The sequence below is a fragment of the Macadamia integrifolia genome, chromosome 3 (genome assembly GCF_013358625.1).
Source record: "Macadamia integrifolia cultivar HAES 741 chromosome 3, SCU_Mint_v3, whole genome shotgun sequence".
Classification (NCBI taxonomy): domain Eukaryota; kingdom Viridiplantae; phylum Streptophyta; class Magnoliopsida; order Proteales; family Proteaceae; genus Macadamia; species Macadamia integrifolia.
Genome location: NC_056559.1, coordinates 17,040,859 through 17,058,140, shown reverse-complemented (window position 1 = coordinate 17,058,140; position 17,282 = coordinate 17,040,859). Strand labels below are relative to the sequence as shown.

At 39.2% G+C, this 17,282-nt stretch overlaps 1 protein-coding gene across 7 annotated transcripts; it reads right to left on the bottom strand.

Moving 5' to 3' along the window:
• Positions 1–148: 148 nt before the first annotated feature.
• On the bottom strand, positions 149–15,940 carry LOC122074121. 7 transcript variants are annotated; one of them, XR_006138965.1, is made up of 7 exons: positions 15,778–15,938; positions 15,554–15,611; positions 15,297–15,370; positions 14,735–14,865; positions 1,618–2,091; positions 585–1,260; positions 149–444 (listed from the first exon to the last, which is right to left on the bottom strand). XR_006138965.1 is itself a non-coding variant. In XM_042638979.1 (6 exons), exons 3-6 carry the CDS (start codon positions 15,321–15,323, stop codon positions 846–848), a joined length of 1,047 nt encoding a protein of 348 aa, XP_042494913.1. In that variant the 5' UTR covers positions 15,324–15,370; positions 15,504–15,611; positions 15,778–15,939; the 3' UTR covers positions 528–845. The 7 variants fall into 7 exon arrangements, 5 of the variants coding, with proteins under 5 accessions (XP_042494913.1, XP_042494911.1, XP_042494914.1 ...); XR_006138966.1 differs by having other exon boundaries at positions 149–359; XM_042638979.1 differs by lacking the exon at positions 149–444 and having other exon boundaries at positions 528–1,260; positions 15,504–15,611; positions 15,778–15,939.
• Between the last annotated feature and the right edge of the window lie 1,342 nt (positions 15,941–17,282).

The following is a 17,282-nucleotide window of genomic DNA, read 5'->3' as shown; positions in this document are numbered from 1 at the left end:
CCCAATCACCAAAAATGAAAAAGAACAGAAAAAAAAAACAAGTTGGTATAAGACCCAGTGTCATCAATTTCTAATGGATTGATTGATTATAAGATGAACCAACAACCATTATGAAGCACCAAGTAAGGCCAACCCCAATCAAATGAGATTCCCAGTGTGTAACATTTGGTCATTGGATTGAGAGATTAGGCAAAAGTATGCAAAAATATTCTACAAGGGAAGGAAAGGTCAAGAAATATCGGAAAAATGAAGAAACCTGTCAGATTGCAGATGGGTTCGGCAAAGTCCACAACTACAGGCTGGATAGGGGTTAGGTTCACCCTTTACATCTCAAATCAAGCTTCAGATTCAGAGCCCACCTGCAGTCCTAATGACAAACTAAATGCTGCTAACCGAGAAATAGAAACAAAATGCACAGAATGCTCAGAACACCATAGACTTTACCTGTGTAACAGGAGCTCCCACATCATTGCAGTGCCTCAGAGAACCAATGGAAGACGCAAAAGAATACAATTCAAAGAAAAGAATAATAATAATAAGGAAGATGATTAAGAAAAGAAGCATTGGTTTAAAAGTAAACATACCCAAGCAGGCAGACTGCTTCTTCCAGTGTCCAATACTGATCTTAACCACCCGTCTAAAATGGGGCTCCAGCTCTGACACACCGACCTCTATCTCCTCTCTGAAACAATTCAATTTGAGAAAGAAAAAAAAAAAAAACCTCTGCTGATTAGAGCACCTAATTCATTCCCTTTGTTTAGCAAAGACTTTTCGTCACAATCTTGAGCATCATTACTCTTCAAAAACCTGATTGCTAATGAACACCGACCTCACAATCTCATTATCTAGATGAGATTTGCCTTTTTTAGAAACCTGATTGTCCTGCAGTAGAATGGCCATATTGACTCTACATAATCCAGGTATTTCTCAGCCACCCACTCTTCGAACTCTTTCAATCTCCTCTTAGAGAATGTTTTGTAGTCCAAGTTTTTTATGTCGAGCATAGGTTGCCAGAAACGGGTTTGTATGTCTTCCTTGAGCTTCCCTTGGGCCATATAGTTGTAAGCTAGCAAATAGTAGGTTGGCAAATTCTTCGCCTCACCCATTGCCTGCTTAAAAGTGAAGATGTACAAAGCCCAAAGCCACCGAAGCATCTTAATGTAGAGAGCCATTATCAGTGGCCCAAGGATCCACAGAGGTTTCAAGTCCTTTGAGACTTCAGGCCCATAAACAATATTAACTGCCAGGTACAAAGGTATGCTGCAAACATGGTAGATTAATCAGAAAACATTGAAGTTTACATTCTATAATGCATGGATCACACATGAAAAGCTATTATAGTTAAAGAGGAAAAATGGCTGGCATTACAGACATGTTGAAATCAATATACTTCCACATTTATTGGTTTCACTTTCTTTTACAAGCCAGTGACTATATGGATCCCATTGACCCACTAGCAGATAAAATAAATTGTAAAATAAGTTTGATCAGAATGAATATGCCTCTATCTAGTAGTGTACCAACGATAAGCAAATTCCCCAGAATGCACAGCAAACAAAGAGGGAAAAAACAAGGATTTCCAATGTTACTATAGTACCATGTAACATTTCAACTCACAATATCAGTAGTGGGATCTTTATTGTTGCATCTACTCCCAGAAAGCAACACCAAGCTGCCTTCAAAATTTTGACTGCTTCCCGCTTCTGGCCCTCACTTTGATGTTCAGAGAGTTTCCTCTCAGATGGTGCCACCCCCAAAATTCCATTTGTTGCCAGACTAGAAGATTGTGTGTGCAACATCATCAACCATTTTTTCAACAATTTCTGAATAGCAACAGATCCTGCTGCGGTCTCATCTCCTTCTGAAGTATAGACATTCTGTACATCTGGAGAATCTGCTGCAGTGTCTTCACCCTCATGTGGTACATAAGAGAGTTTAACAGAATCCTTTGCCAAATAATATCCTCTCGATCTGCTTCCTGATTCATCATTCTGGGCACTGCCTTTGAAGGCTAAGATCTTTAAAGGTCTTCTGACCGGTCCAAGAACATGAAGGGTCCCTATGCTGTGGAAGAAACCCTTCATAATTAGGCTGTTTAAGCAAAAAGACAGAAGAATAAATTCAAATATAAATGAGCCATGGAAGAAAGCCTATTTTGCCACTATTATCTTAATTTCAATGCATTACAGACAGGAGGAGAAGAGAGATAGACACATGGGAGCACTGGCGTAGGCCATGCTCACTGCTCCCACACAGTTCTTTTCCCCCTGAAATTTATCATATAAACACCCTACGGTACATAAATTTTAATACAAATAAACAAGTTTGACACTTTGATGCAATGAAACATGTCCTTTTTCCTTAATCTATTGATTCATTGAAAGAAAATAGAGTTAAAATACAAGATTTGACCAAAAAAAGTTAGGTTTTCGAACTTACTTCACTTGCACAAGTTATACACTTCAATTCAAGATTTGCAGAGGTTTAATGATCGAAACAAGATCATCTGCAGGGTTAGAGTAGTCTTTTATGTAGGAACGGAATCCCCAACTCAAATTGAAGCACAAAGTTGGTCAGGATAGGTTTCAGAGAGTCTTGGTTTTCTTCTCTACCGCGGCTTTGTTTTTCTACAGGTTTGAACATATCGATAAGTATCAATTAGTACTGAATTGTATCAACCCATATCAGATCGTATCAACCCTGATGTAGATTGAGCCTTCAAAAGGGAGTCAAAAGTGGTTCAATGCTGGCCCCAACAATTGGACCATACTCCAGCCAGTCGAGCAGAATGCTTCCAAGAGAAACTGCCAGCTTGTGTGGGTCTTTTGCCTTGGGCTGCAAGGCTATTGAGTGGAGTTTATTTCCAGCAAGACAGATCAGCAAGGAAACTTCCTACTGATCCTGTTTTGGGGCTGAAGTTGTCTTATTGTGAGCCTTAACCAGCAAGCAAAGATGGATCGATCTCAGCTTCTAGAAGAATGCTTTATTTCCTTTTTCTTTGTTTGTTCTTCTTGTTAAACAAGTAATCTGAAATTAGGAAAGTCCTTTTTTTCTTTCTATCCTCTTTAGTTTCCTTTTATTTCATTATTAGTGGCCAAGGAACCAAAGTTTCCTCCTTCGTATTTGTTTCCTTTTTCTTTGCTTCCTATTTTGTAAAGGCACTCAAGCTTATTTAAGAGAATCAATGAAAGGTATCTTCATGGCGAGAGAGTTGATTGAGTGGGTGAGATGCCTAAAACATTGAGAGGGTGAGAGGATTAATCAAGTGTCATCTGAGATCTATTTGAAGATCAACATCAGCTCCTGTTTGCTGCTCTGATCAAGACATGCGATAGCCTGTTGACTGATCAACCTCCAATAACCACCTGACCTGTGATCAGTTTAAGCCCATGATTTGGGGTTTGTTGGGCCCCCCAAATAGGTCACTTGACCAGCAGATTAGGGCAAGCAAAGGCCTATGCTGAGAGGTACTCAATTTCTCCTGTTTCAACCCTTATTACCCTAATTTCAAATAGGGTTATATCTCAACAACCTGTTGTCAGATCAGTTCGATATTTTGGGGTTTTATAGAGCATCATAAAAGCTGCCTTCAACCAGCAGATCCTTTCCTTTTGAGCACTGGGTCCTAATATTTCTCAAGTTTGACCTAGAATTCCCAGAATTGAGGTATTGTGTTGTGTCATATTTTCTGATCTGTTCAAGGCATTCTCAGTTGAGTTCTGTAGACTGGTTCAGGTAATTATTTACTTCTGTTTGCTATTAGTTCCTGAGGTTATATCTGTAAGCCACTGCTGGTTGTTTCAGCAATGTTATCCTGGCCAAAGCTCTATTGGTTATGTTTGACCTAGCTGCTTAGGCTACTGTTTATGTTGGAGTTTGACTCGTAACTGGGGTTGGGTCCATCCGTAACCAGCCTTACATTAAACCCAAACAATATGATACAATACTTTTGATTTTTAATTAATACAAAAACTCAGCATTATCCCAACTAAATGGGGTCGCTACATGGATCATTGCCCTCCAATCAGCTCTATTTGACATCATACTTGATACAAAGCCTAAGCTATGGATGTCTTTCTTCACCACTTCTCCTAAGGTTATTTTAGTTCTACAGGCCTAGCTCTTTCAAATCCTTCAATCTAAATAAAATACTCCTCCATATTACAGCATCCAAAGGCCTCCGTTGAACATGGTCATGCCACCTCAAACAACTTCCTCGTAGCTTATCATGTATCGGACTTGCTCCCAATCCAACTCTAATATGATTATTCCTTACTTTATCTTCCCTAGTTTTATCACTCATCCATCTCAATATTCTCATCTCTGCTACACTGAGTTTATCTATATAATGCTTCTTAACTGCCCAACATTCTGCACCATACATCATAGCCGGTCATATGACTGTCCTCTAAAATTTTCTTTCAAGTTTTGAATGAATACGTCGATCACATAACACTCCGAAAGCACCTCTGTACTTCATCCATCCAATTGTAATTCTTTGTGAAACATCATCCTTCTACAAAATTTTCTTTTAAGTTTTGAATGAATGCGTTAATCACACAACACTCCGAAAGCACCTCTCCACTTCATCCATCCTATTTTAATTCTTTGTGAAACATCATCCTTTATATTGCCTTCTTTAATTATGATAGAGCCCAGATACCTAAAATGATCACTTTGCGGAACCTCCCTCTCATCAATTTTCACCACCTCATTATCCATCATCATGTCACTAAAGTTATACACCATATACTCCGTCTCCGTTCTACCTATCTTTAAACCTTTTGATTCCAAGGTTGATCTCCATAACTCCAACTTGTCGTTTATCCAACTTTTGTCTCATCCACCAAAATAATATCATCAGCAAAAATCATACAGTAAGGAACTTCATTTTGAATGTCTCTTGTTAATTCATCCATGATAAATTGATAAGCGCAAATAAATAGGGGCTTAAAGCTGATCCTTGAAGTAATCCAATTGTAATTGAGAATTCACTACCTTGACCACCCCCCAACACACACACTTCTTACGCTAGTCACCACACCATCATTCATATATTTAATTATGTCCACCTATTTACTTGAAACATTTCTCTTCTCTAATACTTGCCAGATTAACTCTCTAAGGACTCTATCATAAGCTTTTTCTAGGTCAATAAAGACCATATGGAGATTCTTTTGCAATCTAAATCTTTCCATAAGTCTCCTAAGTAAATAACTTCAGTTGTAAATCTTATTGGCATAAAACCAAATTGGTTTTCAATAATAGTAGTTTCTTTTCTCAATTGGGTTCCAATAACCCTCTCCCATAATTTCATTGATGTAAGGCTGGTTCACCCTAAGCAAACAACGCCAATAATACAACTCCAAACCAAAGTTAGACCTGAACTACCGGATAGGTACCAAAAAATAACTCACACAGTTTAAAGATATGGCTGAACTGAAAGAAGTCAAGAGCTCACACCAGCAGGCTCTATTGGGCTTCAAACCAAGTTCTAGTGCTGCTAGTAGGGTCCAAAATAAACCTTAAAAGTTGGATGGAAGTAGATCAACAGAGGATAAACTAGCCAATAAAGCAGTGCAGTCCAGATTAGGGTTTTGAAGGGAAAAGTGGAGATAACCTGTGGCTGCCTAGATGGGGCAGAAAAGCTGGTCAAATAATCTCTATCGGTCCCTTGAATGATCCTCAAAAATAGAGCCTGAATGGATGGCTGAATGTGGATATATGATGGTTCTTGATTTAAGGATCAAAATAGGAAACTTCTGAGTCTGTTCCAAGAAACAGTTGTAATAATCACTGTGGAAGCACTTCTCTTGGTTGAGTGTCCCTTTTGGGGTGCTGGAAAAACCCTCAAAAGGTGGCGTTAAACTAGTCAAAGGTTGTTGAGATGTAATACCCTAATTTAATTTAACTCCTACTCTTTGTTCAGGAACGGAAGCAGAGGAAAGGAAGGCAGAATTGGCATGGTTGGCAGCAGTGGAGTTAATGTAAAATTGGTTCACAAGTGATCCAATCCCAGGTAGGATCTTTAGTAAATTCAATAAAAATAAGATAGTATGACAGATTGTATGAATAAACAAAAATAAGAAAATGAAGGGAAGAATGGGGGTAGGGGAATAGGTTGAGTCGCGCATCTCACTCTTCCCTAGGGCATTTCACCCAAGCTGTCTCTCACAACACTGCATCTCACAGTTTTCAATAAGTATCGTACCAGTAGCCTAAAGATATGACGTGGCGAATACCTACCAATACTTTCTGATATTTAAAACCCTACCTGTGATAAAGGATCCCACACCCATCTAATAGGCCAAATTTTGGCTCAAAACAAGTAAGGGAGGTGCTTAGATTTAAGTTCAAAGTGATTACAGAAATGCCACTAAGATTCCTTTATAGTGAATAGCATTCCTGTAATTTATGACACTTTTTAAACTCTTCCCATGCTTATTTAATCTGAAATATGGTTGTATCAGTAAGCATGGGATCATCTATCACATGAACCCACTTGTGTGCATTCAAGTTCTGCTAAATGGCACGAAAAAGTGACCCGTTAGATGAGACAAATTACAAAGCTTTATGACACTAAGCTTCCTTTAAAAAGAAAAAGGAAACTCATGAAGTAGTTTAGCAAGGTTTGGGACCTAGCTCCATTCCGTCATAAATGCACCACCTGTCACAGTTTTCAAGTTTTCTTGCATTGAGAAACTCAAATTATGATGTAGATCAAGCTTGCAAGGTGAGGGCACAAGTGGTTCAAAGCTGGTCCAAAACCTGGCCCAACTCTAAGACCCATCAAACCAGCCCTTTTGGCAAGATTTGTTCTCCATCGAGCAGCAAATCCAGCCCCAGATTCTTCCTAGTCATCCAGATGTTGATGAGCTTGAAGCAGCCTTCTAGAAGACCCCTAGAATTACCTATCGATCTCAATCACACTAATTGTTTCCTTTTGGGGTGTCGGAATAATGCAGGACTAGATTTGAAAGCTCAAACTAGCCCCAAACTGCAGGAACTTTTAAACTAAGAACAACCAAAACCACCCAATAGTAAATAGCAACAACAGTCCAACTTAAACAAGTCAACAGTCCTTGAAGAAACTAGAATTAGCAGATCCACAATTAGGAATTTCAGGAAACAGAGTTTGCATCAACAATTAGAAGTTCCAGCAACAGAAAAAGAGTAATTGAATAAGTAGGATCAGAATCAAAACATAGGAGGACCAGATAACCAAATCAAAACTCGATTCTGACAGTAGGTTCTGAAATCTGGCATTAACTTCTGAATTTTCAGCAGAGTATTATCAAGGAACTAATAACACATCTAAGGACTGATTTGAAAGTCCAACCCATTGGAGAATAATAGCAGCAGTCAAGTTCCATACAGATTTAAACAAAACAGAATTCAGATCTGGGCAAAATCCATAACCGGCCAGAACTGAGTAACAATCCGCTTCAGCAGGAATCAGTGGTCTGATTGGCCTCAAAATTGGATCGAACTTCCTTCAGAATAGGACTAACCTTCGATCAAAATTAGAAGGCCAATGGATGGCCAAAACTCCGAAAACAGCTAGGCCAACAGTAGATAAAATAGAGAATCTTAACCCAGAAATTCTACAGACAGATTAGAGCACTTACCTGGCTGGCTGAATGAGATTAGAAACAATAAGAAAACCAGAAAATATGAAGATCCACTTGGACTTCTCGCCGTAGAGTGTCCCTTGGATCAAACACCAAACCCTTCTTCTTTGATCAAACACAAAGAAACCTCCAGAGGAAAAAATGCAACAACATCTTTTTGTTCATAAAATTCGTGGCTCTACTAATGAGAGCTCTCCTTTATTTATAATAATGATGGGGGGTTACATAAAATAGAAACTAACATTAGTTTCCAAAAACTGAAATAGAAAACAAAAAATTAGAAACTCACCTAGTTACTAAAACAAAAAATAGAAAGTCCTTTAGTTACTAAAACGGGAAATAGAAACTAACTTATGACTGAAAATTAGAAACTAACTAAGTACTGAAATTAGAAACTAAATAACCCCATCTAAAAAGGAAACTAAAGAAAAATGAAACAAATTAGTGAATCCCGTATGCAACCTTAGAACCCCTAGTGTAGACCCATAAAAGTAACCCAATCACTCCAAACCACATGGACTGAAGGCCCAACACGTATACAACCCAACCCTAAACTTATTCCTAATAAAACAAGCCTTGTTTGGTGAAGAATCTGGATCAACTCTCCCCATCTTGAAAAAATTCGTCCTCGAATTTTGCAGTGATGAGGTGGGAACAACATGTGAATAGCAGCTGTAACTATTCCCAAACATAATTCTGGTTGCTTTTAAACTTGTGGAATGCAGTCTTCAAGGTGTGGAGCTTTCTCTTCGAAGAACCATGATGGTATAACAAACTCTATATGCTCGACCTTTGAATCAATACCAACAGTGAATGTTGTATGAATAGTCATCAATGTTAGTAACATTTTCATCAAGGATTGGAACAAACTTTTCCTTCTCATCATGAATCTCAAAGACTTGTTGTAGAGTTCTTTCAATCACTACATCATCTTCCACAGCTTCTACCTCATCTTCCACAGCTTTAGTCTTGTCTACTATGCTCTCTTCAATGTAGAATCCTTGAAACCACCAAGACATTACTAATCACATGAATGCCATAAGTGCCATCATCATTAGTGGCTTCCATATCATGGTCATATCCACCATCATCATCATCGTCCAAAGGATAAGGGTAAAGAGCTGACTCATCTTCCTCATTGAAGTCTTTAACCTCAGCTACTGCATTAACCCTCTGCTTATGTGGGCAAGACTTAGCAAAATGTCCTACCTCTTGCCAATGGAAGCATTGTGCCTTATTACCACCTGTCATGGGTGTCTTTCCGTTGTGATCAGCCCGTGGAGGAAAAGTGGACTTTGGAGGTGCTGAGCTACTAGGTTTAGTTGCTGAAAATTTTTTCTTGACCTCCCCAGCTTGAAAACCAAACCTTCTAATTGGTCGTGCTATAAGCTCTTCTGCTCGTAGGGCCTTGTCAAAGCAATCCCTTACTGAATACACATCAACCACTCCGATCCCTTGTTGATTTCAGCTTGCAATCCCAGTCGAAACCGAGATAACAGTTGCCTTTCATTCTCCCTTATGCCTGTACAAGAATAAAATGCGTCAAACTTGTTTATGTACTCTGCAACAGTCATAGACCCTTGACGAAGAGAGTTCAGCTGGTCTTGTATGTGAGCTCTGAAGATGCGTGGCAAGTATTTATCTAATAGCTCAAGTTTCATCTCCTCCCAACTAGTAGGTTCTCTACCACGATCTTCCAGTTCAAATTCATCGGTCCTCCACCAATCACGAGCAGCCTCAACTAGCTTAACACGAGCTAGTTTCATCTTCCACTCCTCAAGTAAATCATAATAATCAAAGTAGTCATCCAGTGCCACTACCCAATCATAGAATAGTTGGGGGTCATGTCTTCCATCTAACTCCTTCAGATCGAGCTTGACCTTCAGTGAATCTCCAAAGTATCTCTGATATGTGGGACGTTCAATCTCAAAGTAACCTCTTATGTGTTCTTCAAAAGTAGGTTGCACTACAGGAACCCTCTGTGGTGCTCTCATATTAGGGTTTGCCCTCTTGTTAGCTAACTGAGCAGCTACATTCAATGGAGCTTCCACTTCGGGTGTTGTTTGTGACTCACCAGTAGGCTGTTGTGGTGGGGTCTCGATAGCCAACAACCTTGTATTCAATTCAGCCTTCAACTCAGTCTTCAATTCATTCAACTTAGCTTCCTGTTCAGCCTTCATATTCAGTAGTAGTTCCATAATAGAAGCAAGACTGGGGGTGTTGTTCTCATCCATGCTCTGATACCACTTAATGTAGGACTAGATTTGAAAGCTCAAACTAGCCCCAAACTGCAGGAACTTTTAAACTAAGAACAACCAAAACCACCCAAAAGTAAACAACAACAACAGTCCAACTTAAACCAATCAACAGTCCTTGAAGAAACCAAAATTAGCAGATCCACAATCAGGAATTTCAGGAAACAGAGTTTACATCAACAATTAGAAGTTCCAACAACAGAAATAGAGTAATTAAATAAGTAGGATCAAAATCAAAACATATTAGGACCAGATAACCAAATCAGAACTCGATTCTGATAGTAGGTTCTGAAATCTGGCATTAACTTCTGAATTTTCAGCAGAGTATTATCAAGGAACTAATAACACATCTAAAGACTGATTTGAAAGTCCAACCCATTGGAGAATAATAGCAGCAGTCAAGTTCCATACAGATTTAAACAAAACAGAATTCAGATCTGGGCAAAATCCATAACCGGCCAGAACTGAGTAACAATCCACTTCAGCAGGAACCAGTGGTCTGATTGGCCTCAAAATTGGATCGAACTTCCTTCAGAATAGGACTAACCTTCGATCAAAATTAGAAGGCCATCGGATGGCCAGAACTCCGAAAACAGCTAGGCCAACAGTAGATAAAATAGAGAATCTTAACCCAGAAATTTTGCAGACAAATTAGAGCACTTACCTGGCTAGCTGAATGAGATTAGAAACAATAAAAAACCAGAAAATATGAAGATCCACTAGGACTTCTCGCCGCAGAGTGTCGCTTGGATCAAACACCAAACCCTTCTTCTTTGATCAAACACAAAAAAACCTCCAGAGGAAAAAATGCAGCAGCATCTTTTTGTTCATAAAATTCATGGCTCTACTAATGAGAGCTCTCCTTTATTTATAATAATGATGGGGGGTTACATAAAATAGAAACTAACTTTAGTTTCCAAAAACTGAAATAGGAAACAAAAAATTAGAAGCTCACCTGGTTACTAAAACTAAAAATAGAAACTTACAAAATAGAAAGTCCTTTAGTTACTAAAACTGAAAATAGAAACTAACTTATGACTGAAAATTAGAAACTAACTAGGTACTGAAATTAGAAACTAAATAACCCCATCTAAAACGAAAACTAAAGAAAAAGGAAACAAATCAGTGAATCCCGTATGCAACCTTAGAACCCCTAGTTTAGACCCATAAAAGTGGCCCAATACACTTCAAACCACATGGACTGAAATCCCAACACGTATACAACCCAACCCTAAGCTTATTCCTAATAAAACAAGCCTAGTTTGGTGAATAATCTGCATCACAGAGATTTATTTCCTTTTTATGTGTGCATAGTGGTTAAGTAGTAGTTAGTTTCCTTTTATTTGTTTTATTGTTAAACAAAGTAATTAGTTTGTCATTTTCTTGTTAAGCAAGCAATTTAGTTTAGGAGGTTAGTTAGTTTCCAATTTAATTACTTACTTTATTTGTACAGTCTTTTCAGCCTATTTAATTGTAATCAATCCCAGCATTTGGGACAAGGGTGAGATGTCCAACACATTGAAAGTGTGAGATGCCCAGGGGAAGGTGAGAGACCTGAACCAAACTAGCCTTCTACTTCCCTCAGTTTCTCTCTTTTATTTTTCTGTTATGATTGTTGGGTGGTTGTGAGGCTGTTAACAGTATTGTTGAGTGTGCTACAAGGACCACAACCAACCAGGGGTGCTGTAATTATTGCTGACTCAGATATCCAACCGACAGCCTTAATTTGGGCTTTCAACTCAAGCCATCTAGCCTCATCAGTTGCTGATCCTTGTTCTGTTACAGCCCTTATTCTAGGGTTTTGATTGACACACCCGCAGGGCCCTTCAAGCCAAATTTGGAGAGAAACAGAAGCTGTTACAGCCAGTTCTTGGAGATCCTCCAGAAGTTTCCTATTTTGATCTAAATCAAGAATCATCAGATCTCCCCAACTTGAAGGCCAAATCAAAAACCCTTTAGAAGGTTTGTTAAAGACCTCAAGAGGGTCCTTCGACCAGAAGTACAAGGCCATCCAAGGCCTGTTGTTACTGTAAATCAATCCTTGTTGCCCTAATTCTGTCCTATCAGTCTACTGTGGTGTTCTCTCCTCAACGGCTCAACCTAGGATCTGTTGCTTCTACAATTTTGGGGTTTAATTGGACCAGCCAGGGCCTCCACTCGCCAAGTTATAACGCTCAAGGAAGCCTTGCTTTGTGAGTTGTTGAGTGAAGTTACTATTACCTAATCTAGGCTTAATTTCCAGATCTGAGTTTTCTGTTGAATTTGAACTTGATTTGTGCATTGAAGTTTATGATGGATCCTACTGGGACTGATTATCCTTTGGTAATTTAGGGCATGTTTGATAACGTTTCTGCCATTTCTGTTTCAAGAAACGAAGAAACATAAATTTTCATTTCTAGAAACAGAAACGGAATTGAAAGTGTTTAATAAGTCATGTTTCTGGAAGTTGATAGTAACCAACGAAAGAATGGCCAAGAGTCGTTTCTAGAAACGGCGAAACAAGTTTTCACTTGGGTCGTTTCTTGAACCATAAATAGGTAGAAATTTCAATTTCTATTTCTGAAAACAAGTGAAATGAAACAGTTTTATCAAACGCTTTTTGTTCCGTTTCTGCCATTTCTAGACACAGAAACAGCAGAAACGCGTTTCTTGAAACGTTATCAAACGGGCCCTTAGTCTTACACCAAACTAGCTCTAATCTTATTCTTATAGTTTTCATCATCCTTCCTCCATAATCTAGATTCTAAAATTTTGCAGGCTGTATCACTAAGATATAATCTTTCTTGATGCACAATCATGGTTTGAGAAAAGGGCAGCTGGTGAACTGCCACAGCTCTTGCCGCTCGACAAAGTGGTAAAATGGTTGACCCTTCCCCATACAATCAATCATTCAATCAGATACTAACATGAGGCAAGGAAACGAGACTTACAGAGTTATGGTAACATTTCAGGGGACAAGTTCAAATAGCATATCAGACATGTTACCATATTTACTTAGTTTTCATCTATTTAGTTTGCCTACAGATGCCTCATTCAAAACTATATTTCATTTCCTCCCTACAAATGTAACAAAATAGTAGCATAGCCATACTTTCAGAAAATAGACCACTTACTGAATACACAAATAGCAGAATCACCCGTGCATCACAATTATGATTCACCTAAGCCCTACCTATTATTTCAGATTATGAATAACTACTTAAACTTTGGATTTCACATGCCTCGTAACTTGTGACGTCTATACGCTCCATAGACAAAGTAGCTTACTTTTTTGCATCTATTACAGCATCATACACAGAAAGATTCAGCATAGTATTTGAAAGAATTATTGATATCAACTATGAAATAATGTAATCTATCCGACTGGACACTTGCAATTAAGAAGCAGCAATTGTAGATAAATCCACTTTGGAAGCCAAGTGGAGCTTGAATTTTTGAGAAGTTGAGAACAAGGACCTTTCAGGGAGAAAATGCAAAAATCACACTATATAATCATATAAGCAAAGATACACAATAGGGCATATCCTCTGCCCCTCGAATTGTCATTCTCAATTTTTAAAGGATCACTTGGGAGCTTACTTCAGCCACAACCATCTCCTGCACAAAATTACAAACTCTGGAAACAGAAGTCTGCTGCCTAATAACCTCCCTACATGTGAAAAGGATAGATCCTCAAAGTAGATATGTAACTGAAACTTCTTCTCTCATACTCAGCAGACACCATGATCATCGTCCCTTCCCTATTAAAAACGCATAATATAATTGATTGAGTCAAGTTGCATGTAAAAACCTATATGCCTCTTGATAAAATCCTTTATCTCTGAGACACCAGTTTCAAGCTCTATAACAAGGAAAGGAACTGGCTGGGAAACTACTGCAATAGAAAACAATTGATGTCCATTTTGATATCTCATTAAACAACCATATCCTGCTGTATCATCCCCAAATGAACGATCATTATGTAATCTAACATTCCTTCCTCTGGAGGTCTCCACCAATGCCAAGAGGGGAAAACTAAATCAAACAGCACCCACTTGCCCCATGAGTGAAAAGGAGAGAAATATATATTATGAGTGGACCTTGGCGCAACAGTAAGGCGCAACCTAGTGGTCAGGTTCAAGTCGGGAAACAGCCTCTCCATGAAGGAGGTAAGGCTGCATACATTATGACCTTCCCCAAACCCCGGAGCGGCAGGAACCCCGTGCACTGGGTATGCCCCTTTTTTGGTGTGACAGGTGTCCACCAAAAATTTCCTATGAACATGTGTCCTCCATAATACGTTTCAATATTTCCTCATAAGGGAGGAAAACACTCAAAATCTCCTGTGAATTCTTTCTTTTTGTATATTACAGTGTTGCACAGACCTCTTAACTTTTAATTTGTTTTCTTAGGTCTACTCCATCAACAATATTCCTGCTGCACCTGGATTATCTTGGGTTCAATTCCAATGCCTGCTTTGAATAATAGCAGCAAAATAACAAGTGATCGTGGCTCTATGCATCTGACTGGCATAGAATACTTCTAGATGACTGCAATAAGCCTCATAAAACAACTTTTAGGGGAAAAAGATTCATTTGAAGTAATCCCATGCAGTAAAAGAGTGACTATCAGTAGAAGCCTTAAACCAACTTTTATATTTTCTTTGATGTTTTCAAAGAAGATATGAACACCTAATAGATCATATGCATAAACAAATTTTTCAAAATTTTTATATAATATCACACATTTCTTGTTACCCAAGCAAACTAAGAACCTTACATAACCAATAAACCTGCTTTTGGTGATAAATGCATTCACTAACTTAATAAAAAAAAACATTGCCGTAGACATGAAGGGCATATCTCACACCTTAAATGGAGGTCGTGATTTAAAGAGGTCCACCCATCTGATCTCCCACCCAACCAAAGAGCTACAGAAGGTTTCAACTTCACTCCTTTGGTCCATGAGATGGGCGTTGAGGAAAAGGTCGCATGGGAAACCTAAAAACCAATGAACATCAACTTTAATAAATGGAAGATATAACATGAGACTGAAGAGGTGGGTCTAATAACTTTTTGATCTGCATTAAAGCTACATTACAACAACATCCAAATCAAAATTGTTGGCTCATATATCAGAAGGGCTACCAGGTTCGAACACAAATGATCGTGCAACATATTTATTAAATGATGAAGGGAAACCAGAATTTTTTAGTATACTTGCATCAACATATTCCAACATCATGGAAAACAATATTCACTATTTTAAGTTTCCTCTTGTAAACAAATTGAAACATAAGGTTCTTCCTGAGCAAGAAGTGTGAAAACGTTACAACTGCACATAAGACTAGCTATTCACAGTTCCCATGAGAGAGATCCATGTCAAAACCAAAAGAAACAAATAAATTTCAAGTTATGGTAGCTCTAAATACCTGTGTCTGATGGGCTATGAGTGCCATTACCTTCTCCTCATGCACCCATTCATCTACTCCAACACGGCTGATGTCTGAACCACATAATCATCAACAAATTACTTACTCTTCACAAAATATTAAGGTTCCAAGCCTCAACCAAAAGACAAATAATGAAAACAAAGAATATAGGTCAAGAAATGGATCAAAAAATCCGGCTATACAAACCCTAAAACCAGACGGAGTAACCCAAAATTATAGAAACACCAAACGGTTACCATTTGTGAAGACTGCAGAAATTCCTAACCGAAAAACCTTCTTCCATCAGTAGGGCAGCTGCTCAATGAGGGACAACCATGAAACCGTTTTTAAATTATATCAATTTCAAGTAATATTCATTGTAAAACCTAAAATTCATACTAAATGTAAAAGGGAAAAAAAAATTCAAATAAAAACAAGAACCAATGAGAAAAATGTAGGCTTTCCTGAAGAACATCAGTACCTTACAAGAAAGTATACTTTCCGCTTTCGAATGGGCCAGAAGTAGAAAAAGAAATCTCCAACGGAGAAGTGTTCTTCGCAAAGAAATTTGCAGCGAGAGAGAGCGCGTAAGAAAAGGCCTTGAAGCAGATATTGCGATAAGATGAGAAGTGATTGCATTGCACTCTGGTTTTATCAACCCGGTCTGAAAGTAAACTGATTGCGTTGGAACCGTTATGAATGGACCAATCACAGGTTCAACATACCCCAGGTGCTGCTGGTTCACGCACCCCTGTGCCAGTATCAAGGACCAATGAGGGGGTGCACGTGGGCATAAACAAGAGGGGTTTTTTTTTTTCGTTCCACAGGGGGCCACAGCGGAGATGCTATGCCGAAAGGGGGAAAGTTGTGACACCCAAGAATCCAATATATACCAGACCATTTGGGAGATCGATGAGGTATCTCTACCAAGAATACGACAAGTATCAGGCGGTTTGGGAGATCGGTGAAGGTGCACAAACTTTAGTCTCACATTGCCTAGAGAGAGATTGTTGGGCTAGTTAATAACCTCTAGCCTCCTTAACATGACATGGTATCAAAGCAGACCCCAACAATGTGTGGGGCCACAACAGAGAAGTTATGACACCTAATAATACGGCAAGTACCAAATCCGCCTGAGAGATTGGTGAAATGGGTCTTGAGGCCCATGGGTCAAAGAAGACAATATTGTGCTAGGTTAATGGAGCCGAGGCATTACAAATAATATCACAGCAGACCCTGACAGCTTGTGGGGCCACAACGAGTACGTTGTGCCGAAAGGGGGGAAGTTGTTGGGAGATCGGTGAGGGTGTGCAAACTTTAGTCTCACATCGCCCTTAACATGGTACAACGGTTAATGGGGCAAGGGCATTAAAAGATATGATCATCATTTTGCCGCCCTTCGTTTCTAAGCGCAGGGGTCACGCTGTAATACCCCGCTTCTTAAACCCGATTTGATTTCGCGGTTGAACCGGTTTAACCATGCAGGAACCGAGCCAGAGGAAATTAGAGCGGGTTCCTTATGGGCTATGATGGCTCGGGTGACCTTAAACACCGGCTGGCCCGACAAGTCCGAGCCAGTGCCAGAAGAGACGGGAGTGCCCAAGCCGTGTACATGCACCTACCATAAGGCTATGTACGGATAAAGCAGGTATTGTAGCCGTATTTTAAGGTATATACGTATGCTACATCGTATGCCGGGGGTGGGGTTCGCGCCGAGGCCCGAACCCGGTCAAAATCCCAAGTTTGGCCCTCAGGTGGGTACACCCACCCACCTGAGTGACCCATCCATGTGCACTATTCACTTAATTAGGAATTATATATATAGCTTTATGTTTTCTTTTCTTTCCATTTATGTCACCCATACGTTGGTGAGAATAGTAAAGAGGAGAGAGAAAATAAAGGGAAGAAGAAGGGAAGAGAAGGAAGAGGAAGAAAAGAGGGATTTCAACGGCGCCGAAGCTTGATCTTCCCATTCTGACGCCGGGA

What these genes read in the sequence shown, in the direction of transcription:
- LOC122074121 (XM_042638979.1), bottom strand. Translation starts at nt 15,323, where the DNA reads ATGGCACTCATAGCCCATCAGACACAG. An exon ending in AATCACGACCTCCATTTAAG is followed by an intron (nt 2,092 to 14,734) that starts GTGTGAGATATG and finishes TTGCTTAAACAG; the next exon opens with CCTAATTATGAAGGGTTTCT. An exon ending in AAGATCCCACTACTGATATT is followed by an intron (nt 1,261 to 1,617) that starts GTGAGTTGAAAT and finishes CCATGTTTGCAG; the next exon opens with CATACCTTTGTACCTGGCAG.